The sequence below is a fragment of the Glarea lozoyensis genome (assembly GCF_000409485.1).
Source record: "Glarea lozoyensis ATCC 20868 chromosome Unknown GLAREA11, whole genome shotgun sequence".
Taxonomy (NCBI): Eukaryota; Fungi; Ascomycota; class Leotiomycetes; order Helotiales; family Helotiaceae; genus Glarea; species Glarea lozoyensis.
Window position 1 is genome coordinate 135,037 of NW_007360985.1, and position 20,560 is coordinate 155,596.

The window sequence follows — 20,560 nt, forward strand, 5'->3', positions numbered from 1 at the left end:
CACAATCTCCATGCTGGGATGATGACTTGCAAGTTCGAGGCTGATTCCATGGACAAAGCATGTTCCGTATGGCGGATTTACAACACTGAAAAAGCTGGCATGGCGCAAACAATAATCATGGACACTTTGGAGTAAGTCCCCAAGATCCATCGGATCTACACCAGGATCACTTCTAATTCCACCACTTAAATCACTATTATATAGTACCAACAAGCTACTGGTCTGTGATGCTGCTTTTTTCGGTACTCTCCTTCTTACAAATCATTCTATCGACTATTAACGCCGACTATACCGGCGACTAAGTCTGCATTTGTATTGTATTAATTTGTACCTGGAACTAAATTGCAGGTCAAGCACTAGTCCACCCCACATACTTTATCTGAACATTCAGATGGTGGACGCTTATAGAAACGTTTCCGAGAGTCCACCAACCAGACCTGAAGACGCTCCGTGCCTGAACAATTGGTCATTCCTTTCTGGTAAATATCCACTTAGAAATAAGCTTCTTGTAGTGTTATGCCGGAGCTCGTACCTACCGGTATGCTTAACTGTTTCTAGAACGTTGTTGTCCTCGATATCGACTTGACGGATACCAAACCGACCCCATCGAACCGTTTCGTGGCCCACATTCCGAAGATGGCCACCGATGCTCTTGTCCTTACACCAGATGAGAGGGGCCGCAGGAATCATTCACAGGACCGCAAATATATTGCAGGTCTGTGATGAGCAGGCCAGACCGGCACTGCTCCAGTCGAGAAAAAAGATAAGTAGTACCTCTTCCTGCCATCAAATGAATTTTCTCTTCACCCTTCCAACCTTATACATTCGTTCATCTCTTACATTCATTCTTTTCTGCACATCTGCATCTGTCTTTCAAAATGGTTCAAATTTCAACCCTTCTCAGCCTGGTGGCTGCCTCCGCCTCAATTGTCGCTGCTGCTCCTGCTGCCGCTCCTGCTCCAACAGCTGCTCCAGATCTCGCTAAGAGAGCTACATGTACTTTCTCTGGCTCCAATGGAGCTGCTCAAGCAAGCAAGTCTAAGGCTTCTTGCGCAACTATTGTTCTTTCAAACGTTGCTGTTCCATCTGGAACTACTCTTGACCGTAAGTGTTGGACAACAAGATTGCTTGGATTTAACTGACGCATTATATCTAGTGACCAAACTCACTACTGGTACTCACGTAAATACATCTCCATCTGAAATATATCTCATCAACTAACACATTTAGGTCATCTTTGAGGGTACAACCACTTTCGGTTACGAGGAATGGTCCGGCCCTCTCGTTTCTGTCTCGGGAACTTCTATCACTGTCACTGGTGCCTCCGGATCGGTTATCGATGGAAATGGTGCTCGTTGGTGGGATACCAAGGGTTCCAACGGTGGAAAGACCAAGCCAAAATTCTTCTACGCTCACTCCCTCAAGAAGTCCACCATCTCTGGCTTGACATTCAAGGACTCTCCAGTTCAAATGATGTCCATCAACGGTGCTGATACCTTAACCGTCGACAAGGTCACCATGAACAACAAGGCCGGCGACTCTCAAGGCCACAACACCGATGCTTTCGATGTTGGCTCTTCCAGTCACGTTACCATCTCCAACGCAAACATCGTCAACCAAGATGATTGTCTCGCTATCAACTCTGGTACCGACATCACCTTCACTGGAGGATCCTGCACCGGTGGACACGGTCTCTCAATCGGTTCCGTCGGTGGTCGCGACGACAACACCGTCGACACCGTCAAGATCCTCTCCTCCAAGATCATCAACTCCCAAAACGGTGTCCGCATCAAGACCGTGTCCGGAGCCACCGGTGCCGTCAAGGGTGTTACTTACAAAGATATCACTCTCTCTGGCATTACCAAGTACGGTATCGTCATCCAACAAGATTACGAGAACGGATCCCCAACCGGAAAACCAACCACCGGTGTCCCAATCACTGGTCTCACTGTCTCTGGCGTTACTGGATCGGTCACCAGCTCTGCTACACCAGTCTATATTCTTTGCGGAAAGGGATCGTGCTCGGGATGGACTTGGTCTGGAAACAAGGTTACTGGTGGAAAGAAGAGCACTAAGTGCTTGAACATCCCATCTGGAGGAGCCGCTTGCTAAGCATGCCCGGAAGTTGGATTCTAGCCAAGTGCTTAGATCTTGGTAGACTTGGGGCTTGAAAGTGGAGGAAGCAAAGAGCTGGTATCGACATACATATGGGCATTTGTCTCACATTCTTGTCAAAATAATTTTCATAACGCTGGATGGCATATTTTCTGTACATAGATAATTCACAAGCTGGCTACAATTAAATGTTACATTTACAACCTACCGTTGTGTTGTATGTCAGAATTGAAACATTTTTACTGTGAAATAAGAAAGTCCGGACGAGAAGGCTATATTTACTCGGTTATTTTAAATGAATATGTTGTTGCTTGTATTGATAATGTTACGTGTATCTGTTGAAGAACGAGTGTTGGAAAGTCGTCTTCTGACGTTGTTACATTTAGAAGCGTCTCTTTCAGTCTTACAAGGCACTGGAAGGCTTTGTGTTAATTCTACCATGATTTTCTCAACTTCTTTCTATCAAGTTGAAGTTACTCAGTTGCTTGAGTGACTGTACTATATAGTCTCGTTTAGCTTGGAGAAATGTGCTTTTTGAGAAAGAATTGTTGGGAGTCGTCTGTTAGATTACATGTACTTAGTATAGGAAGGGGTTTCCCGTTATTCATGCAATACAGTGGTATTTGGTAGCCGTTTACTTGTCCACGACAAAATCGACTATTTGCATGTTTATAAGAAAATTTGCTGAACTTGCTTAAAGTTATTAAAGCTGATAATGAAATCAGTTAATTTTGTGAGAGTCTTCTAACATATGAAGAAAACGTTAACAGTAACTCCTCGTGAGCTGTATTAATGAGAAATTCTACTCGAGCATTTTGATAAGACGTCGCAGTATCGCATAGATGTAGAAGTATAGGTATATTTTACAGAGCTATCAATAATGACTCTGTATGTTCTCTTTCTCGTCCAAATAATGTTGTATTTTTAATCCAGCGTCTCTCCATCTCGATATCGGCGATGATAGACATTGCGCAATACTTCACCTCCCCCCATCAACATCCCCCGGCACTCATCCCCACACCCTAACCCTCTCCCCCAAAAACCTTCCTCCCCCCAACCCACGTCTCCCTCACCGTCCCCTCCTCACTCAAAACCAGCAAATCCGCTCTCCGACCCACCTCTAGCCTTCCTCTATCCCCCAAACCCATAGCATCAGCCACATTCTCCGTCACGCATTGAACGGCGGCTGCCAGTGGTATGGCAGCCCATGCCATGAGATTCCGCACACATTCGTCGAGCCCGATGCAGGTTCCTATCAGGGTGTCGGTGTTCTCGATGGTGACTTTGTTGCCGGTTTTTAGTTGGTTGAATGGGATTTGCGCGTGGCCTGGGTGGAGGCCGTCGGGGAGACCGGAGAGTCTGGTGGTGTTGGTTAGCGACAAGTGATACTTTAGACAGAGCGTACTTCGCGCAAAAAGAGGCACATCTATTGAAAACAATCGACGAAATATCATTTTTTGTTTTCAGGAAATGTCTTGTTTTGACTCCAACTAATCTCTTCCCCACTGCGACGCAAGGAAGAACAATTTGGAGTGAGGATTTGAGTGGTAGGCTATCAAATACTGCGGGTATGATTTGAACTCGAGTGTGGATTGAGCGCCATACGAAGAAGGGAAGAAGGAAAACTTTCTAGGGCGGATAAGACAGAATAACTTACTCAATACTGTCCGTTATAAGTATACAATGCTTAGGTGACGATCGATAAGCCATCGCCACAACTCGAGGATGTAGATGAATAGCATCTGCTATAAGGGAGAAATACGGTGGATTTGGATCCGAGAGAAGACCTGCACTTCCTCATTAGACGAAATCACACAGTAATGACTTGAACCTACCAACCAGCCCAGGATCTCGATGATGAAGCGGGTTCATTGCGTTAAAGCAGTGTGTTAGAAGACTTGCACCAGCTTCCATACCCGCCAGTCCTTGATCGTAGTTTGCGGCGCTGTGGCCCATTGAAATTTGAATATCGTGTTTGGAACGTAATGTCTTCATGAATTCGACTGCACCTGGCAGCTCTGGAGCCATTGTAACGATTTTGATAGATTGTTTGAGGTTTTCCTCGCCGTATATCTCTTCTAGTGAGGAGTTGGCTGGTATATGCATATTTGCGGCATCATGTGCGCCTTTCTTTGACGGGGCAAGAAAAGGTCCTTCAACATGAGCTCCGAGGACTGATGCAGCTGCTTCTCCATCGGTGGGGTTTAGCAGGGGAAGAACGGAGTGGAAAACGTGAGATGCTACGGTGGGTACGGTTGGGTAGAATCCTGTTACGCCTGTGGAAGGTAGGTATTCTGCTAATCTCTGCACGCCATCTGCGTATGTTTTGGGGTCTTCATAGTGAGCGAAGTGGAAGCCGAGGGCGCCGTTGATTTGGAGTTCGATGAATCCGGGGGAGATGATGTTGTTGTTTAGGTCGATTTGGATGGTGTCTTGGGGTAGGGGTGAGTTAGGTATGATGATGCCGTTGGTGTTGACTGTGAGAGGCTCGGATATGAGTTGCCCGTTTTTGCATTGTCGACAGTTGATAAATTGCGTAATAGACATTTTACTTATAAGTATCGTCTACTGCAAGAGCTAGGTATGCTCACAGACCTCGGAATGTGTATAAGGCTGAGACCTGACGCTCCCAGGATTTGTGATAAGCGAGAGTCGATGTTTCCCCCTTTCAAAAGCTGACTGAAATAGCCGAGACACGTCTAAAGCTGGGGTGCTGTTGCATTTGATGGAGCTGGGGATAATGGTCATTAGAGAAGATTAGAGGTTGTTAATTACTGTGTTAGACGCTGTATTCCAAATCCAATAGTCAACAACCGGGATAAATCAGAGGTGGGGGATGGCGAGCGGGGTCATTGCACCTTTAGATTTTCACTTGACTATGGAAGTTGGAAACCTACTAAACACATAATTAATCTTAGAACTCATTAGATCAACTACGTATCTCAATCTCTTAATTAATGCATTGTTTGTAATTCCTAGACTGTCCAAATATCGAAGTGTTGTTGGCCGGAGGAAAGTGTGCTCATACTGCCCAGGTGTACCCCACATTAGCCGAAGATCGACTTCAGGGAAAGTTATTAATATGTCAATCTTTTATTGCAAGCAATGAAAACCTCCGCATGAGCTTGCATATTGATAGGAAAGCTGATGATCGATATCTAAAGCTGTGTATTTCTTTCTGATTTGTTAACAGGCCGGAGTGTTGAGTTTTGCCGTGTTGATTTTCAAAACAAGCAAAACCATGTTCCATTTTCAGTGTCATCAAAGCAAGATAACTAGTTTGAGAACTTTAAAGGAATTTAATGTCTAAATTTGATAGAAACAATAACAATCCTCTCCAAATCTAGCCAATCTAGGCGGGGTATATTTACCTGGTCCAGCTGAATGAAGATGCGGGAACGATAGGCGAGACCAGCCGCTGACATCATTCCCAAGCTCCTGGTGGAGCTTGATCTTGCAGTCCCAGACCAACCACGGTTCAACAACGGAAGAGCTTGCTATGTATTACGCGGTTGCAAGTGTCCAAGTGTCACGGTCGAATTCAAGGAAATGCGGTGCAGTGCAGCTGTGTCCCGCGAATTAATTTCCTAACATCTCAATTGGGATTCTCCTTCCTTCATTCGCATCAAGGTGCGCTGCCCACCACCGACGTCAACAGATTGAGATCTCAGAATCTGTATTTTCATCTGATTGAGAGACAGCCTTCGTCTAAGAAGAGCTCGTCAACATTGTCATACTCTCGTTTTCTCGCAAAAGAGGGGAGTCAAGATGGCTGCGCAACAGACCAAGAAAGCGCCGGGTGCCCATTATTCGGGTAACAATCCCATACCGAATGTCCAAAAGTTCATCGAGAGTTTGGATAAGGACAAAAAGGAACGAGATGCAAAGATCAACGAGCAGATGAAGGCCAAGAAGGCCAATGGCACTGCTGGTTCCGATGTCAAAGAGCACAAACAAGGCCAGCCAACGGGCGTGGAGGGAACAAGGAAGACAGTGACCGACCCTACAACTGGAAAAGAGGTTCAAATTGAAGATGTCAATGCTGATTTTATGCAAGCAGTGAAAAATCCCATGGTAACTTTTCCTACCCCTCTCTTAATGGCCAGTCAGTAACAAGATGTCTAGCTGTCGGTGCCAAATGCGAATCTGAACAAAGATACTCCGGTCAAGACATCCTCAGACCAGTCCGGAAGGGAATATCAACATAACCAAGATATCACCGCACCCCCAGATCCAGTAGAACCAGGGAGCACTTCTGATGTTCCTATTCATGGCGAAAAGACCAATATCCTCTTTCACCCCACTCCATCAGTAAGCTATGAGCCCATGTATGCCTCGCTCGAGAAGAGCACGTTGGTATTGGCTGGTGGGGTAATGATTGCAATTGTTGTACTTGGGAAAATGTTTGGAGGAGCATTATATGGCTTGATACCCCTCGGAATGTGTGTTGGATCAGGAATTTTCTTGTGGATGAAGGAATTGATCAGAAAAGGACGGGAGATGGAGTGGTCTAGTGAGAAAGAGCGCGGAGAGGTGGTAAGTTACAAATCAGCTTGCATATTACTTTCAGGTGCTAATTGGAAAAGGCAACTGCGAATTTGATTCCCGAATCAGTCGAATGGATGAACACTCTTCTCGGCGTTATGTGGGGACTCATCGATCCAGACATGTTCATCGGCGTGGCAGACACTCTAGAAGATGTCATGCAAGCTTCCGTGCCGGGTGTTATTGAGAACGTTCGAGTCGCAGAGATCAACCAGGGCACAAATCCCATCCGCATTCTCAGTCTACGCGCTTTACCCGATGATCATATGAAAGAAATGAAAGACGACATTCGTAGTCAAAACGAGAAGGTTAAGGATCCTCAGGAGTTGGCAGCAGATGAAGAGGGTGGTGATTATTACAATATTGAATGCTCTTTTGCATATCACGCAGCGCCATCAGGAACTTCGACATCTGGAAAGGCAAAGAACATGCACATGCAGCTGGTGTTTTATCTTGGTGTCAAAGGACTATTCGGCGTTCCTTTACCAATCTTCGTTGAGTATGATAACTGCCGTTCACCAATTCAGGTTCAATATGCTAACAAATCGCAGACTTCAAGGTCTCGTCGGAACCGTCCGCATCCGTTTACAGATGTCGCCTGAACCACCTTTCTTGAAAGCTTTAACTTTTACTCTCATGGGACTGCCACAAGTTCAAGCTGGATGTATACCTATGATTGAAACTGGGATCAACATCCTCAATCTGCCATTAATTTCAAACTTTGTCAACTACGCTATTGGGGCCGCCGCCAACGAGTATGTTGCGCCGAAATCTATGACCCTTGATATGGGCAAAATGCTTCAAGGTGATGATATCCAGAAAGATGTCCTCGCTCTTGGTGTCCTCTGGATCAGAATCCACAAAGCCACAGGTCTTAGCAAGCAGGATAGACGTGGCAGTGACGGGGGAGGCAGTGATCCTTATATCACTGTCAGCTTCTCCAAATATGGTAAACCCATGTACTGCACTCGTGTCATCGAGGATAACCTTAATCCTGTTTGGGAAGAGACTTGCGCACTTTTGGTCACCCCTGAGCTTATCAAAGCTGATGAACAACTTTCCATGGAATTGTGGGATTCAGATAGATCAACTGCCGATGATGTCGTCGGAAAGGTTGAACTTTCTATGCAAAAGATGATTCAACATCCAGGCAAGATGTATCCACAGGTCTCGAAACTCCGCGGTACACATTCGGATAGTTCTATGCCTGGTGAGCTTCACTGGGAGGTAGGCTACTTTGGCAAGCCGCAATTTAGACCAGCTCTTAGAACACACGGCAAAGACATCAATCTGCCAGATCAGCTCAAGGATAAGAAGGAATTGCAAGACGAGAAAGGTGCTATTGACAACGCGGATGAGGATGCTGTCGTACACACACCTCCGGACCCACTTTGGCCAAGTGGTATCTGCAGTGTTGTGGTTCATCAAATTGTCAATCTTGAGCTCGCAAATCTTAAGGGTAGCGAGGGTAAGCGTAAGGGTAGAGAATTCGAGCCGGCTCAGGATAGTGGAGAAAATAAGGAAGAAGAGAGCAAGAAACTGCCTAGCAGTTATTGTACCATCTTGTTCAACGATGAATTAGTAAGTCAAGCGTTTTGACATCCCCTGTATTTGCTAATGTTTCCTGCTAGGTGTACCGTACACGTACCAAAGTCGTAAGCAGTAAGCCTATATTCAACGCCGGTACGGAGAGATTCATGAGGGATTGGCGATCTGGAATTGTTACAGTCACTGTTCGAGATCAACGCATGAGACAACACGACCCAATTCTCGGTGTCGTCCCACTAAAATTATCCGATATTCTTCAGACTAGCTCGCAAGTTACCAGATGGTATCCTCTTGATGGAGGCATCGGGTTTGGACGAGTCAGAATTTCGCTTCTATTCAGAAGTGTCGAGACTAGACTTCCACCGTCCCAACTTGGATGGGATGTCGGTACTTTCGAATTTACCTCTGATAAAATCCTAGCCACCGGATATCATACACAATCTAAGCTGAAGATGCGAACTGGTGGCAGCTCTGGCAAGATTGGTCGTGCGCATTGCAAGAAGACAGACGAAGGTGATGGTATTTACTGGAACATGTCTGGTGAAAAGGGTCATGAACACAATGTTCGACTCCCAGTAAAGTATAGATACAGATCTCCAGTCGTCTTTGAATTCCATTCCGCCACTCATCGAAGTGCGGATGCTTATGCCGTTGTCTGGCTACATCACCTCGAGGATAATAAGGAAGAGAATATCAGCATCCCGATTTGGAAGACTGATAAGGGAATGAGATTAACACAGAACTACATCACAGAAGAGAACTTCAAGGATATTCCCGATCTCAAAATCGAGGAAGTTGGTCGTCTACAATTCCGCGGTCGCTTCAAGGCTGGTACTGATGCAGACCACGCCCACTTTATATCCGACAACGATTCGAGAGAAACACACGAGACTTGGGAAGCTTGCAATGCTGAAGGTGTAAGAGAAACAGTCGTCACCAAAGAGCTTCCTCCCGCCGTCCAAGAACTACACGACCAATCCCTCACACAAGGGCGAGACGTGCTATCTCAAGCTGATGAAGAAGACAAGAAGAAATGGCTTTCCAAAGATGGCACAGATTGGAGTGGGGCATTCGGCGAAGATCCAGCTAAGTACACCGACAAAAAGGGTACTCGTAGCAGTGGCGGCGAAACAGGCAAACGACAAGCAGTGGACGCATCTGATGACGATGGTGACTACGACTCTTCTGACTCCTCAAGCGATCTTGGAATCCAGGACGCGGATCATGGAGAGGACGCTGATGGCGCTGCTGATGGCGAAAGCACCAATGGAGAAGGTGCTACAGGTTCTACTCACCATAAGAACCCAATCAAGCAGGTCAAGAGCTATAATGAGGGCAAGGGAGAGATGCATCGTAAACATCGGGGATTGATGCAGTGGAAACCAATGCGCAACTTGCAGTTTGCGAAGGATGAGACGAAGTATGCGGTGAGGAGGACGTTCAAGAAGGGGAGTCTGGCTGGGAGACAACCTGATGTTGAGACTGAGACTTGATTACCTTTTTCGGAATGGAGTGTTGGTGTTTTGGTTTGCTTGAGTGATGCTTTTGGGGTGTGATAGCGAGGCCGCAAAAATATATCATGGATGGAGGTGAATGGAAATGGTAGCAAAATGATTGGGATGAGGTGTTTTTTTCGTTGGGCACATTATAAGCATGTTAGTGGAAATAATATATTATCTCAAAACTATTAACGAATACACGATATTTTGCCAACTCAATCGAAGAAATATCGTGTTTCGATCGGCCATGATCAGAGTACAAAATTATTTATAGATAATCCTGTTCTCTTATTTGGAAAGAATGATTGAGCACTTTCAAATGTCGACTTATCCTGCATCGAGCTTCAATCTCCTGTTATTTGGGGAAATGGCACACGAAATATAATAGAATAAATATCGTGGTTTCGTCTGCCAACGATTTTGTCTGGCGCGACTATGCTCAACCCCGGAACAGCTGGAGTTCGCGTCGCAGTGGAAGATCCACCTACGTCATGCAATTTGGCCCCACCTTTTTGGATGAGGTTACATTTGTTTATTACATTTATTTAGAATGAGAGGCGCAATTATCAACACATACGTACTGAGTTTAAGTATTTAATACTTTACTAAATACCTATAGTCAAAGTAGACTTAAAAAAGGGGTAACAAAATCTTTGAATTTATTGTCTTAATAGAGTTCTTACTCAGCGATCTGCGAGTAGAATGAAAAGCACGAGGTAATTCCACCTAAAGAATAACTAAAGCAGTCTAGTACCGTCGGCGTCAATGACTACCGGAGACGAGTCGAGTTTAATCCAACTCCTGATATCCCCTGAGCTTCACAGCTTGATTGTCTACGTGGACTGCACAGGAGCTCAGCTGCAAACGGAATGTAGCAAGCTTTGTTAGGTGGAGCGGCGATGTGCTGTTCCAATTCATGCAAAATGCAGCGTGAGCGATGCATGGCTTGTCTTTATGTACCACGACCGTGCTGGTCTGGAAGCATTTAATTTATGGAGCCATGTGATTGGGATCTTTAAATTTAGACCAAACATTGTCTGTTCGAGTTTCTGGACTGGGATCAGGAGAACTGGTTTGACTAAAGTGGCTTCATCGTGTCTAAAGGGGACTGCTCAGGCCCAAAGCAGAGTCGCAGAGGCATCTGGTGGCCTTTTACCTAGGTAATCATGATGATCTAGTGTGTTAATGATGTAGCGAATTACCGTGGTTTGGTGGTTCCCAGTTTTCCCAATAGCTCCGACCAGCACCTAGCGATGACTTTGGTGCAAATAACAAAGTCTCAACTTCAACTATTTTCTACAAACATCTACAACACGTCTATTGTTGTTTGCAAACCCTCATTCTGCGGATCCTCGTGTGGGCAATCATCCTCCCCGATTCAAGCACATCCCCAGCATAACTCCAGACCAGTCTTACGCCCCCACTGCGGCGCGAGTCAACCAATCCACCGCCCTCTCAGCCAATAATCTCCTCCGATTCCGATCCTCAGCGCAATCCCAGTCTCGCCAAACACCTCCCCAAAACAACCGAGAGCTGCGCCCGTCGTCATAATTTGTGGCCAGCAACGTGCCAGAGTTGTTTTTGTTCCTCGACAACATCTCATCCCATTATTTTTCTATGCCATAGTATCCTCATCAGCCCGCAGTTGGCAGAGGTCTAGGCAGAGCGCCTTCCAGTCGACATGTTTGGAAGAAAGAAGAGAGCGTATTCGAATCCGGTATGTGACGATCTCTTTGGTGGTCCGATGGTTCTGTTTTCACGATGCGACGATGAGCTCAGAATCGCATTGTTGCGGATGGGAAACCCATGGCTATTCCACAAGCTTCAATCAAGCTCAAGATGAAGAATGCTAACATGCTATGCGCTTTAGCCCCCCAATGGAGCAAACGTCAATTCAAACGCGGCGACGGCAGCTGCCCAGGCCTTCCTGAAGAATCGCGCCTCGAATGCTTCCCTCTCCTCTGCTGCCGCCGCAGCAGCACTACGATCCAGGCCGACAACCCCAGTATCGGTAGCGGATGTCCAGACGAAGAGAACGGTTCGAAGGTCAGAATCAGTAGCATCCAACGGAAGTGCCGGATCTGGACGACCGCAACTCGCCAGGAGAGGGAGCTCTGGATCGATGTCGGAGAGGACCTTTCGAGATCAGTCACCAGCGCGCGCATCACAGCCAGTACCTAGTGCGGCAGATGCGCCGCCAGTGCCTGCGCTCCCAAAGACTCTTCGTCCCGCCATACCACAGAAATCTCATCGTCGGACGGCCAGCATGGAAGCACCACCAATGCGCGTGGCATCTCCTCCCCCCAACATGGCAACAGGACGCGGATCCAGTCTAGGACCTGCAGGACCAGCCCAATCCAGGAGAGGCGGCCAGAGGAATTCAACTCTATCCAATGTGCAGGAACATGGATATGAAAGACCGGCGAGTAGAGGGTCCGTTAATTTTTCTTTGCCCACGAGTTCGAGACCGGGGTCACCAGTATCACAGCGAAGGCTAACATCTCCTTCCCCTTTAAGGGCAAAACCCACAGTGATCACATCACCTACTAACCAGAGTCTTGTTTATGATCCGCATACGCGAAGCTTTTTGCCTCGCGCAGATGTACTTGCAATTGAACAGCGGATGACGGATGCTTCAACAGCGCCAGTGAAGAAGAAGAAGAGACCAGCGCAAGCTACGGGAACTCACCTTGCAGATGGAACAGTTGGGGGAAGGATCAAAGGTTCGGCTATTGATGATATGGAACGGACAGCTCAAAACTCAGCGCCTCAACCTATACAACCCGTTGCACCAAAAATTGAGCAAAGACAACCGGCTCCAGTTGCTGCACCCGAGCCTGCACCATTAATACCGCAAAAGAAAAGAACGAAAAAGGTGGTTTCTTATGAGTCCGATAGTGACCAAGCATCATATGTACCCAATTCATCCGATAACGATAGCGATTATGCGACTCAACCATCTACATTTAATACTCGGGCGGGTGCCCTTCTTGCGAAAAAGCCATCCATTGTGCGAGAAGATAGGGAACGAGAGGAGGAAGAGGATACGCCAAGCAAGGCATCGGAAGGGAATTCTGTGATGAGCGATAGTCCTATGGCTCGAACGACTTCTCCTACACCTCTTCCGCGATCAGCAGCTGGGAGGGGTCATGGAAGAGGGCAGGCTTCTGCGTCTGCTGCTTATGCGCAAGAACGACAACATACACGTTCTGCTAGTCAGCCTGCCCCAACACCGCAGGATACTCTACATGGCAATTCACCTTTAGCTGCCAAAGGAAGTGTCAGAGGTAGTAGAGTTCAGTCTGTTAGCCCGGCAAGAACGACACATTTTGCAAGAACGCCAGACAACCTCATGGTGAAACATCAACCTCCTGCTAGATCAATATCGCCACGAAAATCTGCACTAAAGAACTCTCGTGGCGCATCACCAAATCCTGAGAGTGTCGGATTTGCTAATTTAAGCTCCAGCGAAGCGGCAGATGATTTGCTCATCCCTAGGAAAAAGAGCGTCCGTGTCAGTTTTGATGAAGCAAATGTTGCAGTTGGTCAAGCTGCACCATTAATTACTACGGACTCACCCGTTGTCGCAAGTCCCCAAGCAAGAAGATCGTGGTTTAGCATGGGTCGAGGGAAGAAGAAGGAGTTGTCTCTCACAGATGAGGATGATGAGATTATGAAACCAAGGCCAGCTCTGCCATCTTTTGGTAGTGTCCGAGAGAAGAAGCCAGCACGAGACAGCACACCAGAGAGGCCATTGATGAAGCCGACTCAGTCAGAAGATCAAGTTGCAACTGCTTCGCCTCTCTTCACCTCACCTACGGGCGAAAGCTTCGAGTATCCTCTCGGTATTTCGAATGATCACATTGTGGGCTCCGTTTTGTCTCAAGATGCTGTTGAGAAAAATGCTGCGAATATCTCAAAATCTAGAGAACCTCTTCCTCCCCAAGTCACGTCGGTAGAGGGAGGTGGATATATGTCTGATACCAATAGTAGCGTCGCGAGTCGGGACGATTTTCAAGAGCCTGCTACTCTCACTGAGCCGAGTCAAATTGGCCAAGCTATTTCTGAGCCTGCTCACGATGAAGTTCTTCCGTCGATTGAAAGTGATCTACCCGAGGTGGAAAGCAACGATTTCGCTCAACAAAATGGCTCCGTTCCAGGTATTGCCATTACTAGCGCAACACCTGTCTTGGAATCAAACAAGGACAGGGAATGGTTGGATATGCCTGGTGGATGGACACAAGCAAATTCTGACTCCAGTGGGCAGGATCATGACGATCCAACGATAATAGAACATCATCCTACAGATCCCACTCCAGCAGATATTGGTATTGCAGAACCTTCACCAGAACCGATCCAGCCTGGTTCACCAGCTATTGGGGATATAGCCTTGGAGAACTCAAGGCATTCCATCATCCTTGAAGAAAGTGATGGTACTGATAACGACAGCATCTATAGCGATGCCGCCGAAGATCTTGATGATGTGGATGGTGATGGTTTCATGTCGCTGGACGCTGTGGTAGAGAGTCCTATCGTGCCCAGCTCTGGCCCAGACACCGCTCTCACTACACCTCCAGACACTCCTACATCAAAAGCGACCAAAGAAAGAGCTTACCGACAGAGTGGACTTCATCGGAGAGAGAGTGAACCGAATGCGGATCAAGGTTGGGAGAAGACTCAGGAATATTGGAAAGGGTTGTCAATTGAGAAAAAGAAAAAGATTGAAGAAGAAGCTAGAATTGCGGCCGAAGAGTCTGAGCGAGGGGAGGTTCAAGCAGCCCCGAAACCTAAGAAGAAGAAGCCGGCGACTAAAATGAGCGATCCTCCAATTACACAAATGGCCACCCGAAGCCCGCAGCAAGTGCCTGAGATACGGCAGCCTGTTCCAAACAATCAACGTACTTATATGATTGCACCAGGAACCAAACATGGACAGGAATCCACCGCGTTGCGCTCTTCAATGCGTGCTGAACCTCAAGCAGCACCAGCAGATACTCATATTCGAAAATCAATGAGAGGTGACGGTTCTATGCGAGGTTCTTTACGTGGACCAACAGAACCAGTTGAAAAGGTACCAATGCGAAGTTCGTTGCGCAACTCCGCACCACCCGTGGAAGCCAAATCTATGCGCAACCCACAACGCGAGCCTGCCCCTTCTGAACAAAGAGGTGCACTACAGAAGAAGCATAGGCCAATGTCTCAAGGACCAACCGAGATTCGACCAGATCCAGCTGCTGTTGATGCAATGGTCAAGAAGCTTTCCGCTTCCAGGGCGTTGTCTACACCGACCTCTGCGAAACGTATGACAGCGCCTGCTGGGCCATCGCTGCGCCGAAAGAGTTCAGCCGACAGTGATAGTAGCTTCAAGCGTGCTCGTGTTTCGAATGATGTACCAAATTTCAGATCATCCATGAGAGGATCACGAGATGATGGAGCTCGAAAACAATCACCAGCTGGTTCAAGTCGATTTAGTCTACGTACCATGTCACCTTCAGGGTCAACTCATCGCAGAGCTTTCAGTAGCTCCGCTGCCCCACCACCACTACCACAGACACACATGCGCAACTCTATGCGTAATTCTGTCGGAGCTGCACCAACAATGCGTGGCCCTCCTAGTCGTGCTAAATCGCCATTGCGTATGCCTGGATTTGGTCGATCTTCAGGAGCGGACAAAGCTCAAGTCAAGCGAAAGCCAATTGCTCAACGATCAAGTAGATTTGCTGATTCTAGTGACGAAGAAGATGCTCGTCCAACTTTCAGAAGTCGATTCAATGATTCCTCGGATGAGGATGATGAACCGGCTCCTCGTTCGACGGGAATGGCCAAGTCAATGCGCTCTAATGCTCCTGTTCGTGGTATTCCAAAGCGAGCAGGCGCACAAGATGGCGACTCCAGCGACCTTCCGGATTCTGACGATGAAAAACCGACACGAAGAACAAACGGCGTCATCGCAAAGGAACCAGCAACATCTAATGAAGGCGGCGCTCTCGCATCTGGTTCTCTTCGTAGATCCGGCAGTGGAAGAGGAGCCATGAGTCCAACCGCCACCCCAACCCGCCCCGAACACAAACGCAGAGGCAGCATCATGTCGATCCTCCGCCGCAAAAAAGACCCCAACTCCAAAGTCCGCAAATCCGACCTCGAATCCCCAGCGCGCAGAGACACGCCCCTCGAACGCAGCAAATCCGATCTCGCCGTCCTCAAAGCCGCAGACCGTCCCACCTCACCCCGCTTGCAAAAGCGCAATCCCATGTCCCGACAGAACAGCGGCGCGTGGCCGATCGTGCCGCCTAGTCCGCCGAAGATCGTGGCCGGCGAGGGTGGAAGGCCGTTTACGGCTGATACGGCGGATGGGGTTACGGGCGCGGAGAGTAGGGTTGTTGATGGCGAGGGACGGCCGAGTTTGGGGAGTAGGAGACATACTGCTACGGGGTTGAGTGGGGTTGATGTTTCTGGAGAGGGAGCGGGTGCGGCGGGGGGGAGCGCGAGGAAAAAGAAGAAGTTTCAGGTGCTGAGGAAGATGTTTAGGTTGGATGATTAGGCGGTATGTGGTATGTAAGAAGGGTAGGGGGGTGGTAATTTTGTAAAATTGCTCAGGCACGTTCTTTTATACACTTTTCTTTTGCTTGTATCTTTTTGTTTTGGTAAGAGTAATCTGGTTTTGGTTTTGGTTTTATGGAGGCATTTGGGTTGGGATTGGGTGGTCAAAATGTTCGCTTGAGAGAAGGCTTGGACTTGAAGGTATATATTAAGCGGACTTGCGCTTTTTCTTTGTGTGTGGGGGACGAGGGAGGCGAGGGGGCAGCTGGGGGAGATGGTAAAGCGGTGGGGGTGCTTTGTATAAAGTTGTGATTTTGTGGAAGGAAGGGAGGGATGGGGTAATATAGAACTGTGGTGGGGAAGGGACTGGGAAGATGGTGGAAGAGGATAATTAATTTGAAGCTCTAGTGTTGTGTAGAGTCGAGCGATAGAGAGTAATAAAGATGGGCATGCGAGTTTGAAATTCGTTTGCTTGTGTATTTGTGTGTGTGAGTTTACGGATGTGGAGAACTGAAAATTAGATGTTTATTGTACTGTTTAAGAGTTTAGTTTTTGTGTTATTACTAAGAGGCGAGAGAAGAGGGGAGGAACGGGGAAGGGGGAAGGGAGTAGATAAGAAGAGAAATAGAATAAGGGGGTTGTCGTAGTCGAATTAGACGAACACTATAGTCACGTGGTATCAGCCTCATCTTCTTCGAGTCCCTGAGTCTTCCCATCCTAATCTTGCAGCTTACCTCTGTATTGGGTTCTAGAAATAAGGCACATGCGAAACTTCCCAATCGATCCCGAAGATCTGATAAGTGTTAAATACCTCCCATGGCAATTTGATCTCGGCCAGCAGGCATGCGTAGCGCGAGAAGAAAATAAGCCTGTTGACCATGTCGCCTACGCGAGAAAAAGTGCGATAGAGCGCGTCCGTAATGCTAGCTGTTGATTCGTTGTGATGATTAGGGGTCTGGATGGACTAGATGGATAGTAAGAAATCCCGCCAAACAGTCACGGATCGGCTTAAGTAGTTCGTCAAGTTTCCGTCGCGGAGAAATTCGACGGCTGTGGGTTATACTGGACGAGCACGATTTCTAGTCCTGGCGCTAAGATTGCCAGAAGAGCCTACGTCGCTCGGGTTCTGGTTATATTTATAATTTGCTGGCAGAGCTTAAATTGCTAGCCGGCGAAATCCAGTATGACCACTTTGTCGTTTCGTCGACTTTACGAGCTAGACACTTCGAACGGGCTGTTAGCGTCCTAGTGGCTTTTTGATGATTGCAGGGACCTTGGTTAGGAGAGGACGATATTTTGTTAGTGTGCTTTTTGGAGGGGGTTTGCTGACGGTATGGCTGATGTACAGAGTGCTTGGTGTTGGGATGGGAGGGGCTGTTTGAGGCTGCGCTTGGGTTCGGGTTATGTTGTTGTTTTTCGGTATGATATGAGGGATGTAAGTCGATTGAGGAAAGAGGAAGGGATGTTGATACTAGGGTGATGGGACGTGGAAAAGTATAAATTACTAGCTATGTTTATTAACTATCTTTAAGGTATATTTTGAATAGGTGATAATTTTATTTATACTCGAAATACACAAAAAGTCTACGAGGCGCCAGTATACCACTTTCCAAACCCCTAACAGTAGGAGCGATCACCCTTACTATCAAGATGGATCATCTCTCGACGCTGGTGGTCGTTTTTTTTTGGTATGGCTAAGTTTGCTAGCGACACTGCCCTGCTACGGACTTTCCGCGGCTGTCTGTGTCATAAATAGCTACATCTCTGTTGTTTTTACAGATTGCAAATTATCTGCTACCACTAGAAAACTCCGTATTCCACGCTTCATTCCGGTGATCTTGTAAACGAAAATGCCTATGTGATCTTTAGTGAGGTGGTTTCGGCACCCTCAGATGACGGAACTCTTCTAGGGACGTTTATGCCGCTAATCACAGGCTCCTAGCTATATTCACTTACTGCATATAATGTATTGTCTATTACATAGATATTCGTACTTATTCTCACTCCTAACACTACTTTCATTTTGTATGTCTTATCTTAGGAATGGATTCTACCACATTTCATGTGCCATTTACACTTGATTTCAGTCATCATCGCTAGATAGATATTCATATCACGTTGTGCCGGAACCTTCGTATATTACTTACCACTACAAAATTACCCGTCAGTCTTACCAACATAGAAATGATATCCTCCTCCTAGAAACAAACGGGGTTGAAAACGTTCGTATCTATAACTTTAAAATCATCAAAATCGTCAAGGCACATGAATCTGCAGATTTGCAATCCGCTCGCCTTCGAGCAGATTGAAAGCGTCTTCAGCGGCTCGGACACGAGCTTGCACACTTAGGAGCTCTTCGGGGGGAGAATTCAGATCCAACGCATCACGAGCGACTTTAGCAGCTGCTAATTCGTTCTGCGCATCCTCGTACATTCTTCGAGCGAGCTGAGCTGTCATTTCTTTCTCGTGGTTTCGGAGTTCGGCAGCGTGAACCTCCTGATCATGAAGAGTTACTCCACACTCATCGTATAACACCTTTGCATCCTTGCTGTTTCCCTCCAATACCTTTGTCTTCCACAATTTCCACTGGGGAGTGTCAGGAAGGAGTTTGATCGTGTCCACCCAGTCTGGCGTGGTCGGCTTAACCTTATCTCGGAAGTGTGTAATCAACTTGCTGTAGACGTGTGTTCGTGTCTCGATGTTAGACATGTCCGTTTGCCGAAGAGAGTATAGATATCTTGCCATGCTGAGGTTGTTGCAGGCCATAAGGTTGAGCTGCCCGATTCCGTTGTAGGTAATAAAGCCGACTTGGTCAGCAATAGTGCCATTTGGAATCGTGGCCAAAATGAACAGCAACATTGCTAGGGTCCCTACCTGCCGAAAAGTCGTCAGGTAGAAGACGAGCGGTTGGTTATCCCATTCTGTCAGGCCCCGTCCAGTCCATGAGGAGATATCTTTCCGAAGGCCTTCTAGCACGAGGCATGAGTTCCGTCTTCCTAAGAAAATCGCTGCGTCTGGGCGGTCTGCTCCAGAAATGACACCCCCACCGCTTGGTACAATACAGCATAGGTCAATGAGTCGGACTATAAAAGACCAAACCCCAAGACTGATGCATAAAGAATTGCCAATCCATGTAGTCTTTGGGCAACGCGCCATGGCCCAAAAGAATACCCCACAAGTTCCCCAGAAAAGGAGGACCGAAAGACATAAAGCAGGTAGTGTGAAACCTGGCCATTGTGTTTTCCGCCATGCTGAACTCAGGAAAGGGATCTTAGCTTGTGCATCAATTTGTGGGATTATGAATCTGTAGTATGCTCTGTCTCGGAGAAGATTGTAATGCTGAATGATGGCTTCAATTCTAACGTTCCTGAGCTGCGCTTTGTTGGAGTTGTATGGACTTATGTATTCCATGCCAGTGCGATCAATAATCTTGTAATTTGAATGGAGGTAGCTTTGAAGTCCCGCAACGGGAGCGGGGAAGGAGAACAGACTTGACCAGCGGTGCTGGCTCCGCCGATATTCAAGCTCCCGATCTTCACCAACAAGCATTATGAAAGATGCAAATGCATCGAGGTGCCATCCACCTTCAATAGACGGAAGGGCCCACATCGCGAGACTAAGAGAAGGAGGTACAAAAAACGCAAGGCTTGGGGACGCGCAGTAGAGATTTGACTTTTGGTTATGGCTCAAAGAATTGAGGATAACAGCAGCTGAAAAAAAGTGGAAATTAGACAAGACACCAAGGGAAAATGCACAGCAAGAAAAAGCACCCGACACGAGATAAATAGTGAAGTAAGATTGGGCAGTAGAAGTGGGGTAACCCTGGATCATGCTCTTCAGCGAGATTGTGCAGCCCATTCAGCTGGCCCCATATATAGAACGCGAGACAAAATTTTATCTTTACCATAATCTTTGTGTAAGTTATTCTCGAAACGACAATTTCTGAGTCGTCCTACAAGTTCCACATTACCCACCGAATGACCTCTATTAAGGGGGGGTTCAACAATGTAATAAGACCTTCATCATCCGGAATAGGCCTAATATGCGGACTAATCTACTTCTTACTTCTCAAAAAACTTTAATTTTGACTAATTCAAGTTAGTATAAGCTAAAGTTCTAAGATGTTCGAAAAGAGCGTTTCATTTAGTATTTAGGCCAATTTTGCACTATCCGCCTTTAAAAATCTCTCTGGAGAAAGATCGTATAAGTGGGGCGGTAGGGTATAAAGAAGGATTTTAGGCAGGGCGAGGCGTAAGTATACAAATTTACCTACATAGCACGTGTATGGCTCGTGCATCGAGCGGAGCGGAGCG

The 20,560-nt window shown here is 47.1% G+C and overlaps 5 protein-coding genes across 5 annotated transcripts; 3 read left to right on the forward strand and 2 right to left on the reverse strand.

Moving 5' to 3' along the window:
* Nucleotides 1-878: 878 nt before the first annotated feature.
* GLAREA_10958 (Pectin lyase-like protein) lies at nt 879-2,112 on the forward strand (the record flags this gene model as incomplete). Its single annotated transcript, XM_008079149.1, has 3 exons — nt 879-1,104; nt 1,157-1,182; nt 1,231-2,112. The coding sequence occupies 3 exons, from the start codon at nt 879-881 to the stop codon at nt 2,110-2,112; spliced, it is 1,134 nt and encodes a 377-aa protein (XP_008077340.1).
* Nucleotides 2,113-3,137: 1,025 nt separating this feature from the next.
* Nucleotides 3,138-4,662, reverse strand: GLAREA_10959 (Metallo-dependent hydrolase; the record flags this gene model as incomplete). Its single annotated transcript, XM_008079150.1, has 3 exons — nt 3,138-3,474; nt 3,773-3,902; nt 3,951-4,662. 3 exons carry the CDS (start codon nt 4,660-4,662, stop codon nt 3,138-3,140), a joined length of 1,179 nt encoding a protein of 392 aa, XP_008077341.1.
* A 1,221-nt stretch (nt 4,663-5,883) lies between these two features.
* GLAREA_10960 (C2 (Calcium/lipid-binding, CaLB)) lies at nt 5,884-9,701 on the forward strand (the record flags this gene model as incomplete). The annotated part of the gene is made up of 5 exons (XM_008079151.1): nt 5,884-6,189; nt 6,241-6,651; nt 6,702-7,159; nt 7,212-8,241; nt 8,292-9,701. 5 exons carry the CDS (start codon nt 5,884-5,886, stop codon nt 9,699-9,701), a joined length of 3,615 nt encoding a protein of 1,204 aa, XP_008077342.1.
* Nucleotides 9,702-11,388: 1,687 nt separating this feature from the next.
* Nucleotides 11,389-16,248, forward strand: GLAREA_10961 (uncharacterized protein; the record flags this gene model as incomplete). The annotated part of the gene is made up of 2 exons (XM_008079152.1): nt 11,389-11,424; nt 11,578-16,248. 2 exons carry the CDS (start codon nt 11,389-11,391, stop codon nt 16,246-16,248), a joined length of 4,707 nt encoding a protein of 1,568 aa, XP_008077343.1.
* Nucleotides 16,249-18,503: 2,255 nt separating this feature from the next.
* On the reverse strand, nt 18,504-19,856 carry GLAREA_10962 (uncharacterized protein; the record flags this gene model as incomplete). Its single annotated transcript, XM_008079153.1, has 1 exon — nt 18,504-19,856. One exon carries the CDS (start codon nt 19,854-19,856, stop codon nt 18,504-18,506), a length of 1,353 nt encoding a protein of 450 aa, XP_008077344.1.
* Between the last annotated feature and the right edge of the window lie 704 nt (nt 19,857-20,560).